Below are 23,640 nucleotides of genomic sequence, written 5' to 3' on the forward strand. Positions count from 1 at the left end.
AACATGGCTGTAGGAGAGCAAGATTTTTTTTTCAATGAAACGAGAGAAAGTCCAAAGTTTTAATATCAGAAACTTGATTACTGGGGATGGTATTCATGGAAGCAGGGCTCAGACTGGGAAAGAAAGTAGCGCTACTTCTAAGTTATCAATTCTCCCCTCCCCCACATTTCCCTTGACACAAAACCCTGCAGACTTGCACAGGGGCGGCCCGTGAGTATAGGTCGACTAGGCCGTCCCCTAGGGCACCTTCTTCAACGGGGCGCCCAATGACAATGTCACGCCATTGACGGCAGTGCAGGCAGGGGCGCCGATCGCGCGTTCCGCTTGGGGCACCAGCTGCTGCAGCCCACCTCGGGCTGCCCCTGGACTTGCAATACCAAAAGTGGCCACTGCTTGAAGTAGCCTGTGTGCATATTCATAACATTATCACCCTTCTTCTTCCTTGTGCACTTTGACCTGCTCTTCAGACTGAAGCCTAATGATAGTGATATGAACATTGTTAATTTTCCCAATGATGTAAAAGAGCAGTTCATAACTCTCTTCAATTATGGCAAGCTGTTTGCAAATTCAAATAGATACTCTTGGTTTATAGTACCTCCTTTGCATGTTGAAAGTTCTGTTTACAAATACAATATCTAGAGACTTTTTTTTAAAGGAAAGCTTAAATTCTGGAGCAAAAGTCGATTGTCTCTACGGATTGTCTCAACTCTGCCTCGGGCTTCCTGTAGTCAGCCCCTGGTCAGTTTCAGCAGCGGCTGACTTGGGGACGCCTGGGGCAGAGCAGCTGGGGTGCTGCTGGGTTGCTCCAGTAGCGCTGCTCCTCGGCACTACTGAAGCAACCCAGCAGCACCCCAGCTGCTCTGCCACAGGCGTCCTGATTCAGCCGCTGCTGAAACTGACCAGCAGCGGCTGAATCAGGACGCCTGGGGCAGAGCAGCTGGGGTGCTGCCGGGTTGGTACAGTAGCGCCGAGGAGCAGTGCTGCGGGACCAACCCAGCAGCGCCCCAGCTGCTCTACCCCAGGCGTAGGCAAGAAAAGCCTGGTCTGCTGGGGGGGAGGAAGGGCACTAGTTGCATCCCCCCCCCCAGCAGACCAGGGAGACACGGGTGGCGGGACCGCCCGCGTCCTCCACGGCTTTGCTCCGTCTCCCTGGTCTGCTGACCAGGGAGACGGGGAGCAAAGCCTTGGAGCACACCCGCAGCGGGACAGCCCAGGCGCGCCCGGGCTGTCCCGCTGCGGGTGTGCTCCGCAGCTTTGCTCCGCATCTCCCTGGTCTACTGGGGGGGGGGGGGGGGGCTCCCCCCCAGCAGACCAGGGAGACGTGGAGCAGCTTTTCTCGCCCTGGAGGACGGGGGCGGCGGGACTGCAGCTCATCTGGGCGTCCCGCCGCTCCAGTCCTCCTGGGCGAGAAAAGCCCCGTTCGTAACTGCGGATCAGACATAAGTCGGATCCGCATAACTCGGGGACTGCCTGTATACCTTTTCATATCTCAGGAAATGTCATTAAAATATTGTAGGCAATTTTAACAAGATTTCATGTACATTTGGGTTACGAGGATTTTCTCCTTACACTCAATCAAAGCCTAATTGCCTAGACCATTATGAATTGGTTCCATATTTAAGCTGACAAATAAGACATTCTTATCTATGGGCCAGAATGAGAACATTTAATTAATAGAAATGTAACATTTAGGAAATATTTCCCTATCATGTTGTCTTTATTGTCAATGTGCAAGGTATTACAATCTCGAGAATTGCTACTGCATTAGGGTCACTGTAATCTCACTTCTTGAATGTGTTTGTGCCTGCCACGTACATAAGCTCTCTGAAACATGAGCTGTGTCATGCACGCTGAGGGCTAGGTCTAGACTTGAATGTTTTTGTGGAAAAAGCTACGCAAAATGCACTTCGCTTTTTGTGTATCTTTTTCCACTTTATTTTTTCGGAAGAGGGGTCACATGGTGGAAAAGCCTCCTCTTTCGGCAGAGCCCTTTGCCTTGTGAAATGAGATATACTGGGCTGCCCGAAAGAAAGCATTTGCTCTTCCATGAACAAAAGTGGAAGGGAAACACATTCCTTGGACGTGGCAGGGTTTTTGCGGGATAACTCTGGTATCCCGCAAAAACCCTGTAGTCTAGACGTAGCCTGTGTTGCTGTGTTGTATAAACAAAGGTGCTTCTGCCTGGAAGTACATTCCATGGGGCACACGGCAGAGGACTAGGCGGTCACCTAGTCATACACCATGTCCAAAGAGCAGACGGAATAGGAGAACCAGCAGGGGAGTGAGCCTACAGGGTTTTATACGTGTAAAATTTTATTAAGGCAAAGTTACAATAAAACTCTGAAATACTACATTGTACATTACTTGTTACTTATTCATATTGCGTGTATATGTACATTACTAAGTAATATTCAAAGAATGTGACTCAAGATTCTAGTTTGTTGGTTGGAGAACCCTCATCTTGTGAGGTTGCTAGAGTGACCAAATTTCTGAGTACCTCTCCTCTTTTTGGTGCTTCTCATGTACAAGTACTTGGTGTAAAAGCTTTTTCATTACAAGAGCAGTCCATATTTTACTACATGCAAGTTCACTATAAGGGTTTACTGCTAGTGATTTTAAGTGGTGAGTTTATTAGTTTAGTTTTTGAATTGTTGCAGTTATAGGATGTTTCCCTTTATAACATTACTAGAAGATTTATCGGGGGGTTGCTCAGGTGCTTAACTGAAAATATGTTTGTTTTTCTTCATTTAAATCAGTGCTCTGGGGTGGGACTGATGATGAGGGGTTCAGTTTGCAGGTTGCCCTGAGGAGAGAGGACTATCCCAGCCCTCTCTCACTGCAGCAGGTTGGGGCCAAGTGAGAAGCACCTCTCCATGGTCGCTGCAGCTCTAGTGAGCACAGCCAGCGGAGGAGTGCATGTCCTCTGGCTGGGACAAGTCCAGGTTCATCTGCTCCCGTGCTCCCCAGCCAGAGCGAGGAATGCAGCAAACTGTGCACTTTTCCCTTGCTCCCTGATGAAGGGAAACAGCCAGCAACATCCCTATATGAATCGGAGGGAAGAAGAGGGGAGCATCAACTCCCGGCCTTCCCAAAAGGATGCCTGTGGCTTGGGAGGCTTAGGGCTGGGTACTTCCACCTGGAGGTGGGGGGCATGTCCCCAACCAGCCTCTTTCACAAACAGACAAGACACATGCACACGCACAGACGGACAAACTCTCTGAATATGTAGTAGATAAACAACGAGCTGAGTTGCCTGGGATGAGTGACATGTTCCTCACTTTCTTAAACTAAATAACCTCAGAACAAACATCGTAACCATGGCCTTAGTTACACTTCCGTTTTAGTCACTTTGCTTGGGGAGTTGTGTGTATGAATAGAGATTAAACCCATTAGCCATTGTGCACGTCTTCCCCTTGTTTCAGCAATAGTTGTTAACATGAATGGAACTGTTATGAATAAAGCAGGTTTTTTTAAATGCTACATCCAAAAGATTAATTATGCAATTGCCGTTTTTCATATTTAGCACCTTTCTGTCCTCTCTTCAATGAAGCTAACAGTGTTAAAGAGCAGCTTTTAAAATCAATTAGACATTGTTTTTGTAATGCATTTGTGAGAAACCAAGTTAGGGATGAAGGATTTTGACACAGAAGATTTGGTACTTGGAAACATGGAAAAAACAGAGACATTGCTTACCTTATAATACAAAACCACTTTGTGTTCCAAGGGAATTGAAAACTGCAATTAAGTGACCTTTTGATAGAAAGACACTCCAATAATGTTCAGATTTTATGGGCTCTGCATTCTGAGAAGCATACCAACTGTGCAGATTTATTTTCTCTGTAGGTATTCCTATGGGTATATTGCTATAATTTCACGTTCAGTCTCCCCTGGCTTTACTTAACTTGTGGCACAAATACTTTAGCCTTCTTGGGCTAAAATGTAACTCATTCTAGAGTCTGTCAATGCCTCTGTAGGCATTAGATAGTGCAAGTAGCTTGTGAGAGGTAGTGTACATTCTGGTCAGGGGTTACCACTCTAAATTGGTCCTGTCAGTTAAAGAAAGATAAGAAACCTTTCTGATGGAAATGTATCAGTATGGATTTGTTTTTCTTTTGGGGATTCTATATTAATGACCCCTCCCCCCCCACCTTCCATATACTAACCAACTTATAGCATAGCCAATTCACTTTGCTTCCAAAAGACCATATTAGATATAACTTGCAGCTAGCTCAGAAGCATTATAGCTTGCTCTGGCCTGGCCCAATGGAAGCAGACCAAGTTTTGCCCACTGATTATAAAGATTCCTCTGAGCAGGGTGCTCAGGGGCAGATCCTTGCCCAATATGAAGTACTAATGCTTGATTATTGAGCTATTGGGTTTTACAGAGCTTGAGGGTGTGAGCCCAGTAATCTTGTGACCACATATTTGACAGTGATGCTAGGAGTTCTCAAATTCTCCTTTCAGCCAAACATCTTTACATGAATGCATGGCTAATTTGATTGAAAGCAATAAAGGATTGTCATGCACTATTTGAGGTGAGAGGGTACGTCCAGAAAAATCTCTTAGGAAAGTTCAGGGCATGGTGGGGTTTAGGCATATTTCCCAGCATCCCAAGACAATTTTAACAATGGTTAAATATTAATTTTATCAATAAGGAGGGTCGTTGAGTTTTGACATGTACATTTGGCTTCTATGTTGACTGCCCTCAATACAATCTCACTTGGATAATTGTAGGCCTCACCATTGTCCAGAAAAAGAATCTCTAGTGGCCTTTTTAGGTTTGAGGGCCTGTCTCATAAGAAAAACATGTTGCTTTCTACCATGAAGCAAATGTAATAACACATCTAGACTACCCTCGGCTTCCGAAAGAAGATATGCAAATTCACACCGAATTTGCATATCTTCTTCCAATTCATTTTTCGGAAGAAGTTTAAAAAACAATCAGTCTAGACAGAGTTTTTCATGCAAAACCTCCCCTTTTTCAAAAGATCCCTGTAAACCTCATTTTTTGAGGAATAAGGGTTCTTTAAAAAAGGGGGGGGGGCTTGTGAAAAAAACCCCATCTAGACTGCTTTTTTTTTTTCTTGAAAAACCTTTTCTGAAAAAGGGATTGGAAGAAGATATGTGAATTTGAGCCAAATTTGCATATCTTCTTTTGGAAGCCAAGGGTAGCCTAGACATGCCTTAAGAGAAGATGGATAGGCCCTGAGCCCTCTGAATTTATGTATTCTAACAGGGCCATACACCAATGAGGCGCATCTAATGAAATATTGTACATAGTTAAGATGGATGGCCAGAACTGCTGGTTGTCTAAAACAATCTGTATTTAAAACCACAGAATTTTTTTAAAGTCTCTTGCTTTAAAGGAAGCTATGCCTTCTGCAGTACGTTGCTATGCAGTCTTGAAAACTAGAGTTTCTAGAGTCTCTGAAATGGACGCTAAGTGGAATGATTGGATAACTCCACGACTGAGCTTTCTGTCAGTTATCACAGATTGGAAAGACCATTACTGAACTGTAAGCAATGGTAAAGCATCATTGGAGCATGGGGACAAGATGACGTGAAGTAAATCCTTAGCTTTGACTGAAATGCATACGGCTAAAGTATTGTATATCTGTCTGTCAGGAACTGCTTAACTGGCTAGAAGCAGTAAGGTTAACAAGTAAAAGCTGAGTACATAGAAACACTATAAAATGGATCTGATTTGACTTCTGACCTTACGTTTCTCTTGACTGGGTAGTGTTTTAAAGAGAGCGAGAGAGAGAGAGAGAGAGAGAGTGATGTGTGTAGGAAAAGCAGATAGACACACAGGAAAAAAAAACAAGAAGCAGCCTCTGAACTTGGTGTGTGACCCTTGAAAAAAGCTAGAAAGGGTTTTTTTGGGGGTGTAAGTGTCTGGTATTGGCTACAGAGGCTTGGGGCTGCCAGCTAAGAAATTACTCTTTTGTTTTTGGTTCCTCCTGCATGCAGATTCGCAGGACATTGTTCACTATATTTGTATCTAAAGGCTTTCGCAAACAAAATACCAGACTCTTATAATTTCTGTTCCTAACTGGTACATCACCATTAGTAAGCTGAAAGCCCCATTAATGTTCCTGAACTTTGGTTAGCTGCTGAGTCAAAAGAGGCAGCACAAATGCGGGAGAAAAACTGTGGAAAGGTCATAAGGCAAAGAGAGAAAAGAGAGTTTGTTGGTGTCAGACTCCATGAGGACAAGTAGTCAGGGCTGCTGCTTTGCAAAAGGTCATGTGGACTGTGTGTGTTAAGAGAAGCTAATCCCCAGGAGTGGAAAGCAGGCTGTTTTCTCTAACTCTGAAGCATTTTGCAGCAGGTTAGTGATAGTGTTAATCCACCGACAGGAAAGGCCTAGTTGTGTTAATTATAGAAAGGGGAAATTGGGAGGGAAAATATTTTTTATTTTAATTGTATATTTTGAATGTTGTTTGATTGTAGCTAAATTGTTTTAATTCAATTGTCTCAATTGGTATGATTCACCAATTATTCTTTTATTTAAATGTGATAATGGTGAAAAGAGTTAGTTTTGTTGTGCTGTTCTCAGTGTTATGTTTTCTTGTAACATGTTTTCAAAGATACTCTATATGCTTAAAGGAGTGGTTAGTTAACTAGTTAGCTGACTAGCTAACGGTGGGTGTGTCTATACTGCACCATTATTTCAAGAAACTAGTGTTATTTTGAATAATTTCAAAATAACTGAGGGCTTATTCCGAAATTTGTAAATAATGTCTATTCTAAAATAGCTATTTATAAACAAGGCATGTGCAGATGCTCCATTGCTGCTATTTCAAAATAGTCCCTCACCAGGAACATTCTACGTTATTCCTCCCCACTGCTTCCTGGGACTCTAAATTGAGATAGCACGTCTACATTAGGGAAGCCTGCCTCAGACTAATTTTGAGGCTTCCCTGCAGATTAGATGTGCTATTTTAAATAAGCTATTTTGGAATAACTGTTCCGGAATAGCTTATTTCAAAATAGCTGTGACGTGTAGATGTACCCTGAGTGATTTCTTCAGAGGAGGAGGAGGAAGTGTCTGCATTCATTTGAAGTGAAGATTTCTACAAGCAAGTGGGAGAAATATGTTGCTCTTGCGGACTGTGCAGACTTCTGTTTCTGTGGAAAATGGCCTGTTTAGATTTAATTTTTTTTCTTTATGTTATGTATAACTGTGAAAATAATGCATGTGAATTATAAAGTAGCCATGTTAGGTTTTAAAGAAATAAGTTGTAGCTATTGATTATTAATTATTATTATATTTATCATAAGATTTTAGAAAGTTAGTACTTAATTTTTAAGTTCATCCTTTTTTGTGAGGGGAGGGGCCTTCAGTGTGGGAAGGTTCACCCTGTGTAATCCTGGCTGAAAATCCTTTAGACTGAGATTGAATTCTTTGGTAGTTGAGTTTTTAGGTACTGAGGAAGGGTAATAAAGTAAACTTTAGCCTACCTACAGGTTATACTTACACATTGCAAAATCATATACACTCTAATTTTACTCCAAACCCATCAAAATACAAATGATTGGGGAAATGTATTTTTGTTTCTATTATTTTTGCTTAAGTAGCAGTAGTTATTTGGTCTCTGAAATTAAGAAAAATGATGTAATGGAAATAAAAAGCTGTAAGTAATAATATAAGATGGAACGAAAAAACATTGAGTCTGCATGTAGGTAAAATACAATTATTAGACAGTATAATAGCCAGCGGATAGAAGAGGTGACTGTTTCTGTAGCTTCAGGGGATAGCCAAGTTAGTTGTCTCAGAAAAACAAAAACAAATGGTCTGGTAGCATTTTATAGACAAACAAAACATGTAGATGGTATCATGAGCTTTTCTGGGCACAGCCCACTTCTTCAGATGACTGGAGTTCTGTAGTATGATTTAGTTCAAAATAAATTAGAACACATTGATGATGCTAGACAAACTATCTTGGTGTTGACAGGGAATAAAAAAGAGACATGTAGACTAAAACGGTGGCTTCACTTATTCATTCTATGATTCTGTCTGGGGCTATAGATAAAGCACTACCTACAATAATATTTGCAGATCTGCCACTTGCTGTGTGTCTCTTGGAAAGTCACAGCTCCTCTCTCTGCTTCAGTTCCCCATCTGTAATATAGAGAATATAATTCTGTCTCTCGCTATGCTGGGAATGGGCAAGCCTACCTGATCCTACTTGATTCCAGCTAGCACAATTAGCAATAGCAATGCAGATTGTACAAGATGGGTCATATGAGCCCAACACATTGTACCTTAGGAACATATTCAACTTGTTAGCCCATGCTGTGCTGGCTTCAGGTTAGCTTGGGTAGGTCAGCCTGTGCACAGCTTTTGGGGTATAGTCATTCCCTCTGGGCATTGTGAAAGTACATTAATTTATGTTTAAGATGTGCTCAAATACTAGATTGATGAGCAGAAGAATAAAGCATATTAACAAACAACAAACTTTAAACAAACCAGTTTTCAAGAAGATTTCTTAATATCATTATTAAAAGTCACAGCTTTAGTTTTCCAAACATGCCCCTCTAAGTACTCAGAAGGAAATTTACCTTTGTCTCAATTGCCACACTTACATGCATGCAGCTGAAATTATATTACACAACCCTCTGCAGTGTTAGGCTTTGTGAGCAATTCAGAGTAGATCATGGGTTACATAGTAAAATAAAATGTGTACCATTATAACTAAACAAAGCTTACCTTATTCAAGTCAAAGGTATTGAACACTTGATCAACATACGTATCTGCCTGTGGATTCAGACCATGCAGATCCAGAAGTGTCTTGAATTCATAGAGAGAAAGTTGCCCAGAAGGGCATTCTTTCATAAATTTGGTGTACAACTGATGGGTATCCGCAGCATTGATATCATCTACTGCTGATGTACTGGCTCCCATAGTATCACACAATAAAATCTTTCCCCCCCCCTGGTGTTTATTCATACACTTACGCTTCTCAGCTTCAGTGGTTTGCACCCAACTAGAATTCAAATACAAGCCCCATATCTAAAGAGCTAATGTAAACCTCTTATGAGACTAATACAGATACAAGCCAAGCAAAAATAGAAAGCTAAGTGAGATTACGTTTAGTACGCAGTTTTAAACCAGAAACATTTTGTAACATGTTTACAGACAAAGCAAATAGAGATACTTAAAAGATTATCTTGTCAAACTCCAAAGGATGTGATTTGATCCAGTAAGTTTCCCCCACTGATAAGTAAGGCAACTACTTGCAAAAATATGTTAGTATGTCCTCAAACTAGTTGTCTTTGTAACTCTTAAGGCCACACAAAAGTCTGATCCCTAAGTGGTTGTAACTAACAAGTACTGTAACTAATAAGAAGGGAAAGGTTAAGAAATTAATGGGCACATGTGATGTGAGGAAGTGTGAGATCTTAGACAGTAAAGATGTGGGAGAATGAAGCCTTTTCTAAACCAAAGTTCTGTTGGATGTACTTTATACAATGAGCACTATTCAGAACCCAGTTTCTTTGACTTCTAGTCTTCTAACACGGATGGATTCCAATGAATCCAACACTCTGCCCTGGTTTTATTCAGGGTCTCAGGTATCCAGTGGTGCTTGTATGTTGCCTCCATCATAATTTGCACATGCAGCTTGGATAGGATGTACCCAAACTGTGCAACACCCTTTAAAGGGATCTGGAAAAAAATATTAGACTGAAATTACATTTTATTTACTTAGCCACAGCTAAAAAGCCTGTAAACATCAGCTAAAATATAGGGGGGAAATGGACTTTGTAGATCAATAAAGGAATTTCCTGCCTCTATGGAGAGAGTGCAAATGTATATAATGGCTGATAGCACAACTGATGGAAAAAGGTGGTGATTTTATGGAGTACAAGGGGGGCTAAAATTGATAATCTGCGGTGTACTTTAACAGCTTCTATTAAACCCACAAAGCATTCACTGACACTAGCAATTCTACAAAAATCACCTCTTCCCAAAGCCACTGGTGATAGTGTATTACTACTTTTGTAAACAGGAAAAAATACAAAACAATAAAAAATGACTTGTGAGTGTGTGGCTGGATTAAGGAAATATAAGGGAACATTGCCAGTTTTGAGGGAGTTTAAATGATGATTTGGGATCAGGTTGTGTGCTGTAAACAACATGAAGCAATCGAAAGAACTGCCATCACCAGAGGCTCATGTGGCCCTAAAAAGTACATTAAAACTGCTTTATCAGTAGAGACAGTTAAAGATCCATAGATTCCAAGGCCACAATGGACCATTCTGATCATCTAGGGTATGTCTACACTTGCACCCTATTTCAAAATAGGGATGCAAATGAAGACATTCGAAATTGCAAATGAAGCCAGGATTTCACATTCCTGCACTTCATTTGCATATTCACATTTTGGCGCATTTCGAATTAGCGCTGTTTCAAAAAAACACATGCTGTTAAGATGCTGTTATTTCAAGAGAAAACTCTTCTCTCGAAATATCTGGTAAACCTCATTGTATGAGGAATAAGGGTTATTTTGAGAAAAGGGTTTTCTCTCGAAATGACGTGTCTACACAGTGTGTTTTATTTTGAAATAGCAACATTTCGAAATAGCGCCATAACACGATTATGCAAATGAAGCACAGAATATTTAAATCCCGGTTTCATTTATTTCAAATGTCTTCATTTGCATCCCTATTTCGAAATAGGATGCAAGTGTAGGCATACCCTTAGTCTGACCTCCAGTTTAACACAGACCATTATCCTTACCCGCAGAATAATTCAAGGAACAAATCTTTTTTAAAAACATCCCGGGATGGAAATCCACCACGAGTCTCAGTAAATGGTTCTAATAATTATTCTCACTGTTAAGAAATTACACCTTATTTCAGCTCTGAATGTGTCAAATTCTACTTCCAGCTATTGGATCATGTTATACTTTCCCCATTTGATTGAAGAGCTCATTATCAAGTATTTGTTCCCCACATAGATACTTATAAACTGTAATCAAGTCACTTTGTAACCATCTCTTTGTTAAACTAAACATATTGAGCGCCTTACGTCCATTGCTTGGAGGCATGTTTTCTAATTCTTTAATCAATCATTCTTGTGGCTTTTTTCTGCCATTTCTCAACATTCTTGTTAAACTATGAACACTGCTCCAGCAGGGCTAAATACAGAGGTTAAATAACCTCTCAACTCCTACTTGAGATCCCCCGATTTATGCATCCAAACATCGCACATGCTTCTTTATCCACAGTGTTGCACTGGGGGATTCATGTTCAGCTAATCATCCCTTTTGACTCCCAAATCTTTTTCAGAGTCATTGCTTCCCAGGATAGAGTCTCCCATCCTTTAAGTAAGGCTTACATTCTCTGTCCTAGATATATACAAAGCTTCAGGGGGTGGCCGAGTTAGTCTGTACAGGGAAAAACAACAAATGGTCTGGTAGCACTTTATAGACTAACAAAACATGTAGATGGTATCATGAGCTTTCGTGGGCACAGCCCACTTCTTGTGGGCTGTGCCCACGAAAGCTCATGATACCATCTACATGTTTTGTTAGTCTATAAAGTGCTACCAGACCATTTGTTGTTTTTTCCTAGATATATACATTTACATTTAGCTATATTAAAATGCATTTTGTTTGCTTGCACATGCTTACCAAGCAATCAAGATGACTTTGTATCAGTGACCTCTCTTCTTCATTATGTACAAATGCCTTAATTTTAGTGTCATCTGCATACTTCATCAGTGATGATTTTATCTTTTTTTCCAGATTATTGATACAAATGTTACATAAAATAGGGTCAAGATCCAGTCCTTGCAGGACCCCAGTGAAAACACATCTGATCCAGGACTCCCAATGTACAATTTCACTTTCAGACCAGTTAGATAGCTAGCTTTCTACCCATTTAATGTGTGTCATGTAAGTTTTATATCGCTCTAGAGTCTTAATCAAAATGTGACATGGTACCAAGTTAAACACCTTACAGATAACTTTGTATATTTTAAGAATGCTATTACTATGATCAACTAAATTTGTAATCTCATCAAAAAGATTTCAAGTTAATTTGACAGGATCTGTTTTCTATAAACTCATGTTGATCAGAATTTATTATGTTACACCCCTTTCATTCTTTGTTAATCAAATCCCTATCAGCTGTTCCATTATTTTGTCCAGGATTTATGTCATATTGGCAGGCCCAAGCACACTTTTAAATTATTGGCACAACATTAGTCTTCTGAACTTTCCCAGTGTTCCACGATGTATTGAAATTCAACATTAATGGTCTAGCAAGCACCTCACAGCTCTTTTAATACTCTTTGAAGCAAGATATTGAGCCCTACTGATTTACAAATGTCAGATTCTATTAGCTGTTCTAATTCTGTCCTCTTGAGAGACTAGTAGAATGGAGGATGCTAAAGAGTGGCAATAGCATTTGGAATCAAACACTCAGAGCATTTGGTCTTTCAATGCAAATAATTGTTGGATGACCCTTAGAGAAGTGGCAAGAAATTGGGGTACACACACAAACACAAAATCTGTAGGCTAATAGTAAAGCATAACCACTTTATGAGGGCAACACAGAAGGGTTAGAATCTTAAACTTGTCCTGAGATTGCTACAGCAACCATTTAACTTAGAAGACAGCAACATGTTATTTAAATTTATTTGCAAGTAGGAACAAAAGAAGTTTGACACCATACCTGCTGTTTTTGTAATTTCACAGCAGGTCTATTTCAACAAGAGAAGGCATAGAAAGTGTCCTACTAAAACATATAAAGGAAATTCTTACTCCATTGGGTGTTATTTGTATTATTTTTATAGAGTGACAGGTTCAGCTGGGTGCTACCTATTCTAAGATTAAAGATACAAAGATGATTGGTACTTTAAGTAGCAAACATTGAGTTTTAAATGCACCCACAGTAAACTAAAGGTTATTGAACTCATCTAAAAGTTGTATCACTTTTATTCTTGCCTATTCACTTTCCATCTTTTCCCCTTTCCTCTCTCACAGCAGGGGCATTCTATTAATCTCCAAATCACCCTTTTTCTTTCCTCACATTTCCGCCCTTTTCTATTTATAGTTCTCTTGGAAAAGCATTATTTCCTTTCCTGTATTAACCCTGTATTAAGAAATGTACCATTTCTTTAGTTCAGCTTTCCTTGCTTTCCCACCTTCCATTGTTTGCCGTGCTGGTGTGGCCATGGTGCCAGGATTTGAGGAAGACAAGATAGATGAGGTAATGTCTTTTATTGAACCAACATTTTCTATTCCTCTGTATTCCACTGCCATTCTTTGCTGCTCCCTAATCATAGCACATAGAGAATTGATAACTAGTAAGTAGGGCTGTCAATCCCAGTTAATGCCTGTGAATAATTGAAAGAAAAATTAAGGACTTCATTTTCTAATATGTTAATTGCACATATGCGGGGTTGGCAGTAGGCACCAGATAGAGGGCACTGAAGCAGCCCCATCCTGAAGCTTCCGAAGTAGTAGTGGGGGGGCTGGAGCAACTCCAGTCAGCAGATTCCTGGGTGGCAGGGGGCAATGGAGCCCTGAGGGAGCCTGCACCCCAAGGGAGCCTGGAGCGCTAAGAGGGCCCACATCTTTATGCCCCAAAGGAGCCCATGGCCCCACAGAGGGCTGGAGTCCAATCAGGGCTGAAGCTTGGGACTCTCTGCCTGAGGAGAGGGCTGAATCCCCAAGCAGAGCTGAATCCTAAGAGCCTCCAACCCTGACATTATATTTTAAAATGTGGAAAACGACAACACTACAGAATCCCTAAGAGCATGGCTAGTTTGTAGTGGGCCTCCGAGAGCAACCTTCCACGTGTAACACTGTTGGAACATTACGGCAGGTTGCCCCTACCTAATAAAGCGGGGGAGGGGAGATCAAGAAGAATCAAGAGTTTTTTTTTTTTTAAAGAATGAGAAAGGCCACCACACAGAGTCCAGAACTGAAGCAGACTCATCCACAGCATCTCCCCCCAACACAGAAAAAGGAATTTCTCCTGCACTGGTGGTTGGAATCTCAAAAGCTATTGTCATAGTTAACCCTTCAGGGCCTCACAAGCTCTTCCTTTGATTTTGCAACCCAATATCACCTCCTTCCTTCAGCTTTCTTTCCATTTTTCCTGTAAGATCAATCTGTGTTTTTTTAAGAGCTGCCAACACCTCCCATTTATCCCCGGGTGCTTACAAGGGGAGAGAAAGTCAGGTCTTTTCTCCTTCCTGTCAGGATTGCTCAGCTATGCAGATTTCTTCCCCAGCTGCTATGGATGGTCTGCAAGACATTTTGTTTATCATTGCCCATGTGCAGGGTTGCTAGATTCTGTTGGTTTCTGTCTGAGTCAGTTTTCCCCCCCTACCAGTATTACTGACGGATACTCACGTAAAGCAAGGGCACATGAAGTGAGGTGCATGCTGATTGCACACAATATTGATGGTGACAGCCGTGCGCTTCCTCTGAATCCAAAGTGCTGCTACAGTTCAATAGGAACACCCCACAAATTCTAGGTAAGTGCAAATTCTACGTTAGCAAAATTACCCTTTCTTGGAATACCGTCTTTGTTACGACAATCTTGAAGCCTACTGAGATGAAAAAAGGTCATTCATGCAGCCCTCTCACTAGCCTAGTTTGCCCATCACTGGTTTAGAGTCTCTTGCCTCTTCAGGCTATGTCTACACTGCAAGGTTTTTGCGCAAAAACCTTTGGAGCGTCCACATCTCAAATGTGCTTTTGCACAAGTAAATCAGCAGCAAAACGGCAGAATAGAGGGCTTTTGCCGGTGTAGGTAAACATCCTTCTACGAGGCATAACTCCCTTTTGCGCTACAACTATTGTGCAAAAAGGCAAGTGTGGATGCTCCAGAGGGGTTTCTTGTGCAAGAAACCTCTATGGGAAAAAGCACAGGCGCTCTGATGGCCATTCTGTGAATGGCAATCAAAGCTTTCCTGCGCAAGAGCATCCATGCAGTGTGGATGCTCTCTTGCGCAAAAGAACATCACTTTTGCAATGCACTTTGAGGTGTAGACGTGTTTTTGTGCAAGAAGTTTTTGTGCAAGAACTCTTCCGCAAAAGACTTCTTGCGCAAAAACCTTGCAGTGTGGATGTAGCCTCAGAGTTCAAACAACTAAAAAGATGGAAAACTTTGCTCAGTCTTTGTTTTATTTTCTTCATTCAGCTTCTAAGCCCACAGGATAAGCTTCCTTGACTGTAGCATTTCACAGGTGCAACAGGGCCATTAGACAAGCCTTTGTATTGCAATGTTCTTTGCTAGCTCTTTGGATTCTGATATTCTTCTAGATGCCTGAGTTCACAAATCCAGAGAAAACATTTCCAACGTTATAAAGCAAAACTGAAGTATTTTCTTACAGTATGGAATAGAAACATTGCAAGAGAGATTGATGCATGCAGCAACTTAGAAGCATTTAATAAAGTATAAACACTAAACACATTGTTATAAAACTAATGCCTATTTTGAGCAAAACTGATGCACAGCTGAACTGATCTAGTCTCCAGCTAAGATTTGTTCTGATTTCTTATTGGAAGGGGTGGATCTTGATTGATGTTGCCTGCTTGTTTCAGTGATTGCTTGGCCTACAAATGAGAGGTGCGAATAACAATTTTGCTTCTTACACTGGTACAAACTATTTCTGCCCTCTTTGGAGTGGGAGGTGCATGTAGCCAGACCACCTTGGCAGGTTTGAAGATGACTTCATTAATGAGGAGTGACACTTTTCTAGACTCAATAATCTGCAAAATGTTGTGTTTATGAGGTGTTTTTTCCACTCCCTCCAGGGGATCTGTAGTGCATAGCAACCCTTCTTACCGGGTCTTGGAATTGCAAAACACAACCCCTCCCCTCAATCCTTCACTCCATTCCCAACTTTGTTACCCCAGAATGCATCAATTTGGTGACCCTGAATGTTAGCGCCAGGGAAGCCATGTGGATATTCCATCACTGAGGCTGGCCCTTGTGAAGGGCCAGATCACTCTTCTTTAGAAGCCTGGTAATTAGACCTTTTCTCTAGATTCTCACCCTAAAATAGGAAACTCTAAATTCTTAACACAAAGGTCAGATACACTTTTCCCCGAGCTTCAATTTTGGTGTGCCTAACAAAACACAATGGAAGGGACGTTCTAGTAAACAATTGTATGATTGTTCTCCGAAAGACCTTCTCCTTAATTTACAGCTATAGCTGTTCTTAGAAAAGTTACCAATAAAAAACAATACATACTTGACAGTGGTGGGCTAATGTTCAATACAGGAACAAACATAACAGATGGCTGTAGTACTTAACTCCCTGAAAAATGCCACAGTAGTTCTTACCCCAAATGCAGACTGTACTCAAATTCCTTTGTCCACTACTGAAACTATTCAGTGCTATAAAACCTTAAGTTCTGTTTAAGCCTTTCACAAATGACTTGTAGAAGGCTGGCAGCTTTCTCCTTAGAATAGCCCATTGTTAATTATATTTATTTTGCTGAGAAAGAATTAAGAGCTTTCTGCTGACCAAAGTAAGATATAAAGAGGATGTAGAGTGTGGCCTGGATAGTGAAGAAGAAGGATCTTTTGGATTAGCTGAGCATGGGGAAAAGGCTTAAGTTGAACTTTGTTAATTTTTTGTTAGCAACACAAAACTCTAGATGGCAAATAAATTGTGATGGTACAGCGTGTAGCCTTTATAGACTAATTCACATAACCCTTACACATGTAAGAATTTCTTCCATGTTTAAAGTCACTAGTTTCAAGTTGCCTTGGATTTCAGGGTCTTGGAATAAAAAGGGGCCAATTGGTGGAAAAACCGGGTTCAATTTCTGATCTCTGCATAATAATAATATGCTCTACCAGTGCATTGCAGATAAAGTCATCAGATGCAGGTACTTGGTTTAAAAAGTTCGGAGATAAATTTGATATAATTTGATATGGGAAGTCTAATAATAGGAAAATAGAAAACTGGGTCCTACAACTACAGAATTCCCTTCTGTGTAAATTCTAAGAAGGGATTACAGCTAAGAATATATTACTTTTGTAATGGTTCTTTATGTAAACAATTGCTACAGTTGCCCCGGGGATGGTAAGCAATTGTGTGTATGAATATACCAATTGCTGAATGGTATCAGAGCAGGAGTTCGTCTAGTGCCGTCTCTTGTCTCCCCTAGTAGTCCACCATCAGATGCTTCCGAGGAAGGTGGAAGAAACTAGAAAGTGGGCTACAGTGGAATTATGTGCTTCAAAGTAATTTGAGACTATAAATTCAAACATATTCTGCTTAAAAGTCTCATTAGATGTCTTAAAAAATCATTGTGACAATGAAGTTTTATCTCTAAAAATACCTTGACTCTGGACACAATGTATGTAGTACTTTGATATTCTTAAGTCCAATATACACTGCTCAAATATGGCCCACAGAAGATCGAAAAAAAGTGCCGTAGGCATATATTATCCTTGAACTATAAAACCAGTAAGTGGAACTTCTTTAACTTTTTCTCTGTGAGTTGAAGAAATTCCAAACACAATACACCATGTATTGCTGTGTTTTTATATCATACCATTTTGCTACTTAGGACTTTAAGAAACTGTACATGGAATCTTGATCAAAGACTCTATTCCAGCACTCATGTATCAGTACTATAATACAATCCAAGCTGTCTAAAAAGTTAACTGGGGAACTCAGATCTGATTTATAAATTCTTTCAACATTTTGGGAAAAATCCTTAGCAAGTGTACACTGGCTTAGCTCTACTAAAATATATGGAATTACGGTTATACACATTTGCTGTGGATGTGGCCTTCACTTACTCAAAAAGAGATAGACGTATTTGTGCTACTGGAGCTAAAAAAATGGATATTCTCTTCAGCTATGAAGGATAAGTATCAAGGCTGAAGTCTTTTTGCCTTTGTGCCACATGAAAAGGTTTTTAGTACGAAGTGAAGTTTAAGCACTTTCACACGGATGCAAACATTTCTGGGCAAAAGTACTACTTTGCTTTGAGGTTGCATTTTCTCATGACTTATCTGACTGAATTTGCCCGGTAGTGAGAGAATTTTTGCTATGAGCTTATTTTCACTTCAAGTAGCTGCAGGCTTTACTTTGATATGCTCTTCACAGGCAAAAGGCACTGATTGTACTATATGTCTCTTTGGCAGCTACAGTTGTCTGCTTCTCTCATGAATTACTTCATTGCTAAGTTATTATTTTTGACATAAGGTGTCAATACATTCAGGATGATCAAGTACACAGATCAAGTATAGAGAGCTACTAAGAAAATCTGAACCAGACCATAAAAACCCAGCACATCTTACTGTAGAATGGCTAGAATGATAACAAATAATTTGTTTTCCTAAATTAAGTTTATCTTTTGATACCAGACTGCAAGACTGTGGAATGGCTCAGCAGATAACATATTTTACAAGAAGAAAGTGAGATATTTCACATCAGTGCAAACAGAAAGTGGTCAAAACTCAAATTGAGAACTTCCATGACCATCAAAGCATGGGTCCCTGATTTGCCACAGATCCCATTGTTCATATTCAAATGTGGTCAACTCTCAACAAGGAGGGATGGAAACTTGAGTTGTAGCTAACCCCTTTTGCAGACATCAGGATTGTACACCTGGATTCTGTAACCTTAAATATATATATATATATTTAATTAAAGAGGTAGATTACAACTGTGGAATGCCCTTATTTCATTCTGCTTTGAGTAAAACACACAAGTTCATTCATTTGATGTTCCATTTTTTTAAGCCAAAAGATACATGAAAAGAGCAAGCAAAGGGAAAGACACCAAAAGTCTTTTTTCTTATCATAGAAGCCACCCTATTTAATGTTATTGGCTGTAAAAGGTATAGAATATAAAGTCTTAAGCATACCACTAATTCTAAAAAAAATATATAGGTGCAGTTTCTAGTCCTTCCAATAGCTTTTCCTGTATCTATTGCTGTGACAACCCTACTAGGAGAAAGACTCTTTTAGATTACATAAGTCAACAGATGACATTATACAATATCTCTGTATCTTGCAGAATGGGAAAGAAGCAACAGGTCAAAACCCATAATTAAACATGAAGTTAAAAGTGTGGGACCCGTAGTTTTATGTTGGATTTTATGACCTCTTAAAACAAACAAGTTGTCAAACTTCCCTGAAATTAGGAAGGTTTCCAAACCAGATTACACGAGAAGCATTTTCTACTCTCAAATTTAGAATTTCATTCAGAAATATATAGTCATGCACTATTTTGATAATAGTTTTCCTTTTCTAGTTATTGACATCATCTTAATAAACATTCATTTCTTTGTACAAATATTTTAAAACTTCATTAATTTATTGAGAATGGATATTTCCAAAACTTAGCATTCAGTCACCATTTTAATTGGCTGCCAAAAGTAGGAATGTCAGTCATGCTGATCCATAGTTTAATTCTTCCCCCTCATACAGACATTTTTTAATTATCTGTCTACAATCTGATAAAAATAAAGGATAAATCCCAACAGAAATCAGAGAAGTCAGTGTGTTAGATATCAGAAAATTATTTTGCAGATATTATAATGTATAAGCTGGTATTAAAAGAGTAAACATTTTCAAATATCTATACCAATATTTTGGGAAGTGATTTGCAATTCTAGGTGCTTCTATTTGTGGGTGCTCCATTTGACACCTTAAAAATCTGATTCCCAGCAAGTGTTCAGATCCCATTTATATTCCTGGAAACCTGAACTGAGACACTTTATGAGACCCTGATTTGTTGGGGCACCAACAAAACACTAGACCCGTGTAAAAATATTGGCATAAAATCAAAATGCTGAATTAAATGTAACAGCATTTAGCTATCTAAATGCTTGGTTCTGCTGTGAAAGTAGGGGACTGGACCTGATGAACTCTCGAGGTCCCTTCTAGTTCTAGTATTCTACGATCTGCCATTGTGGACCATAGATTACTTGTAGGGGAGTTGAAAGAAGCTCTTGTAGGAGACTAACAAATGGCCAAAGAAATTCTGTAGCAGCTAAAGAAAGTCACTAAAATGTTGTTAATGTTATATTGTTAAGCATTAAAAAATTATTTGTAAGTATTTGAGAGAGAAAAATGATATCTTCCCTGCAAATCAGATTTCATTTTAATGGATTCAGAGCTTGCTAGGTGGCCAGCCACACTGCTACACTGATTGAATTAGTTATTTTGATTAACCAAATTGTAGTTAGTCCCCCATGGGGTGGTCTAGAGATCTCCAATGATAAATGAAGTTAATATAAATAGCAAGTGTCAATACTACAGAGCAAAATATTCTATCGTACACTGCAGAATCTTGTATTACAGCAACCAGCAGTACTCAGAATACATAAACATAAATTAAAGCACTTACGTGTACAATAATTTCTCAATATTAAAAAAAACCTGTTAGAGCAAATTAATATGAAAGTTACCAATATACAATTTTATCACATGACTAGCTAAAAATGCACATTAGCTCTGTAGAAATTCCTGGGCCATTAGGTACAATGTAACATCGCAGCCATTGCATGCACAAATGCCCCAAATCTCCATTATTTTGAAAATGTTCTTATACTAATTTAACTTATGATCGTAATTAAACTCTTTAGAGAAAGGGATTGTCTAAAGATTAAAACAAGCTGGGATTAATGGTCCTTGTCTGCACCTCGGATCACCAAATTTAATCCCTGCTATGAGTCATGAATGCATTTTGCTTTCCTACTAAGGCAGTCACTCCAATCTCACTGGGTTCATTGGAACAGGAAAGAAATGTCAGAATACTGTTTCCATGGGTTTGTGAGCAAGGATAAATCCACTGAATTTTGGAATTACTCATGTGAGCCTTGGAATTACTGATGTGAGCCTGCTAGTTTGGAGTCCAAGGCTGTTCTCACTTCAGTCCATGGCTAAAGTCCTAATGGCTTCAGTGGGAGTCGGATTATTTCATATTTCAAGGTGCTTCCTAGACCCAAGAGGAGAATTAGGAAGGTGAGCTCATTTGGATGTGACTCCTGTGATCTGAGGAACTCTGTATGAAGCACAGACATGACCAGAGTACTAGGCAGTGATGCAGGTAACAGCTGCTGCTATGAAACCGCACTGTGCAACATTGAAAACTGAGGCGTTGAATAAAAGTCCTTTGGGGTAGGAGCCATTTCTGGAGAAGGACACTTCATTTCCAACTATAATTTACAGCACACTTAGCATTATGAAGAAATGTTTCATTCGGTGAACAGTATATTTAACAGTTCTTTGCAAGCATGGCTTTACATGGACTCAGTCAAACAATTACTCTTTTTCAAGTAGATTCATAGGAAAAAAACTCCACTGTCTAACACACTCTAAAAAAAAAAGTCTTTGAAATTCAGGCTTTGGTGATTAGATTTGATACAGAACATACTATGGGTAGGGCTAGACTGCAGGGGGTTGTTTGCTCGTCCTATTTTTTTTGTGGAAGAGCAAATGCGCTATTTCGGAAGCCCCTGTATTCCTCGTTCTACAAGGAAGAGGGGGCTTTTGAAAGAGGGTTTTTTCCAAAATTTGTCCCAGTCTAGATGGGCCAAATTTCAAAAAGCCTCTTCTGACAAAAGTATCGGAAAAAGATATGCAAAATGCGGAGCAGCTAGACTGTAAAGATCTATCGGAAAAAGATACGCAAAATGCACTTCTCATATTGCATATCTTTTTCCGATAGATCCTTGAAGTCTAGCCATACCCTAAGAATATTGTACAAAGATACTTTACAAAAGGCCAACTACAAAGGCTAGTGCAACACTAGCTTCTGGCAATTTTAAATATATTCACATGGAGTTTCTCATTATATCCAAATCATAGGTCTAGATAACCGGTGTGACCAGAGCATTGAGACATACCATTCTGTGAATCAAGTTACACAGCTTCAACAAAGCCATGAATTCTTACCTTATTCATGTCAAAGGTGTGAAATACTTGTTCAACATACTTGTTTGCCTCTAAAGTAAGACCTTGCAGACCCAGAACATGTTTAAATTCATGCAGACAAAGCTGTCCAGATGGGCACTCCTTCATAAATTTTGTATACCAGTGATGAATTTCCATGGCGTCAATATCATCTGATGATCCATTGGCACCCATAGTGTCAAACATTCCAAGTACTCTTTTTCAGTATTTAGTCATCCAAATGCTTATGCTGCTTAGATCTAATGGTTTGCCGACAACTATCACTTAGACACTAAATCAGCATCTAAGAGCTACTGTAAACCTCTTACAGATCTCCACAGATATAGGTTAAGTAAATATAGTATCCTACTGAGATTACCTTTAGTCCACATTTAAATGCAGAAGGGTTTTATCAGTCAAACACATTCTTTCTTCCTACTCAGTTCTCATGGTGCTAGGACATTCTGTATAATGAGAAGAGGCTGGCTAGGTTTTGATTTTCACACCCAGGTTTATAGAGTTAAACCAGTGTAAAAATGATGTGAAGGAGATAAGATTTAGGCATTTTGAAAAAGTTGCACAACACTTGTTTCAGTACTTCATAGGAATAGAGATGTCAGGTGTAGTTTCTCAGTAAACTCTGGGGCCCAGCTGTTCTGTTGCATACGTAAGGGCTTTGCATGTGAGGAAATTATGTAAGCTGGTTCACTTACTGTTTACTGTCAGCTCATGCCATCTTTTTGCCTGTAAGAATATAAGAGTGGCCATGCTGGGTCAGACCAATGGTCGACCTAGTCTAGTACCCAGTGTCATGGCCCCTGAAGCTTTATGAAATTTGGCTTATCAATATGAATATACTTAACCCAACAAAGTAACATATCAATTTAATAATCTGCTAAATATGTATATCCTATTTTTTGCGTGTATCACTCTTGTATGCAAAGTTAGAAATATGAAGTGTGGATCTGTTTATAATTCTAAATATGCTGATGAGAGCGATTACTGATTCTCTGAGCATAAGCTGGGAGGCTGCTTGGTTTGTGAAAGACATGCTTAAATCAACAGTTTAGGGTAAGAATTTACAGATAATTTCTTAGTATATTAGAATTAACTTGGCGGTTGAACAATTTAAAGCACACTGGAGTAATTGTAGTTAATTCTTCGGAAGAACAAGGAAGTGCCAGTGTAGACCAGCAAATTCTTTCTTGGTACTACATTTGCCAACATTAATGCTGAGTGTTAAGGTAAGAAACACTATTATTATTTCACTTTGTGAAGTCTGTGCTTGGGTTATTCAACATCCTGAGCTTTTCATTTAAGTTCCATTATTAGATAGTTAAAGTCCTAGAACGGTAGAACCAAGTAAAAACCAGAAGTCCAAGAATATCTCAGTAGGCAAATGGTGAAGATCTGTACTAGTATGGTTTGTGTAAGACAACCAGAGAGGACTTCAAAAACAAAGGTATATTACAAATTAACTATTGTTAAAAACATTTTTCAAATAACTCCAGTGGATCAAATGGTGATGTATTTTCTGGGGCTCCAGTCCTTCAAAGAGACTCTATATGGATGCAGATGTCTTCCAATATGCTATCAGTTGCTGGATTGAGGATGGAGTTTGTAATTCAAGCAAGCTCCCACTGACATCTGGACTAAGGCATTTTTCTGTAATGCCTGAGAAAAGTAGACTAAATATCAAACAGCCGGAAACAGTCCCTTCATAAATGCAAATAAATTAGCCAAAGG

General features: G+C 39.5%; 1 protein-coding gene across 1 annotated transcript in view; it reads right to left on the reverse strand.

Moving 5' to 3' along the window:
- GUCA1C (guanylate cyclase activator 1C) overlaps positions 1 to 8,908 on the reverse strand; it is a 33,513-nt gene extending 24,605 nt beyond the window's left edge. Inside the window, exon 1 of the mRNA XM_006116810.4 lies at positions 8,714 to 8,908. Coding sequence (XP_006116872.1) covers positions 8,714 to 8,908 — 195 coding nt within the window. The remainder of the gene's footprint in view (positions 1 to 8,713) is intronic.
- Positions 8,909 to 23,640: the final 14,732 nt, after the last annotated feature.

This window comes from Pelodiscus sinensis, chromosome 1 (genome assembly GCF_049634645.1).
Source record: "Pelodiscus sinensis isolate JC-2024 chromosome 1, ASM4963464v1, whole genome shotgun sequence".
NCBI classification, from domain to species: Eukaryota; Metazoa; Chordata; order Testudines; family Trionychidae; genus Pelodiscus; species Pelodiscus sinensis.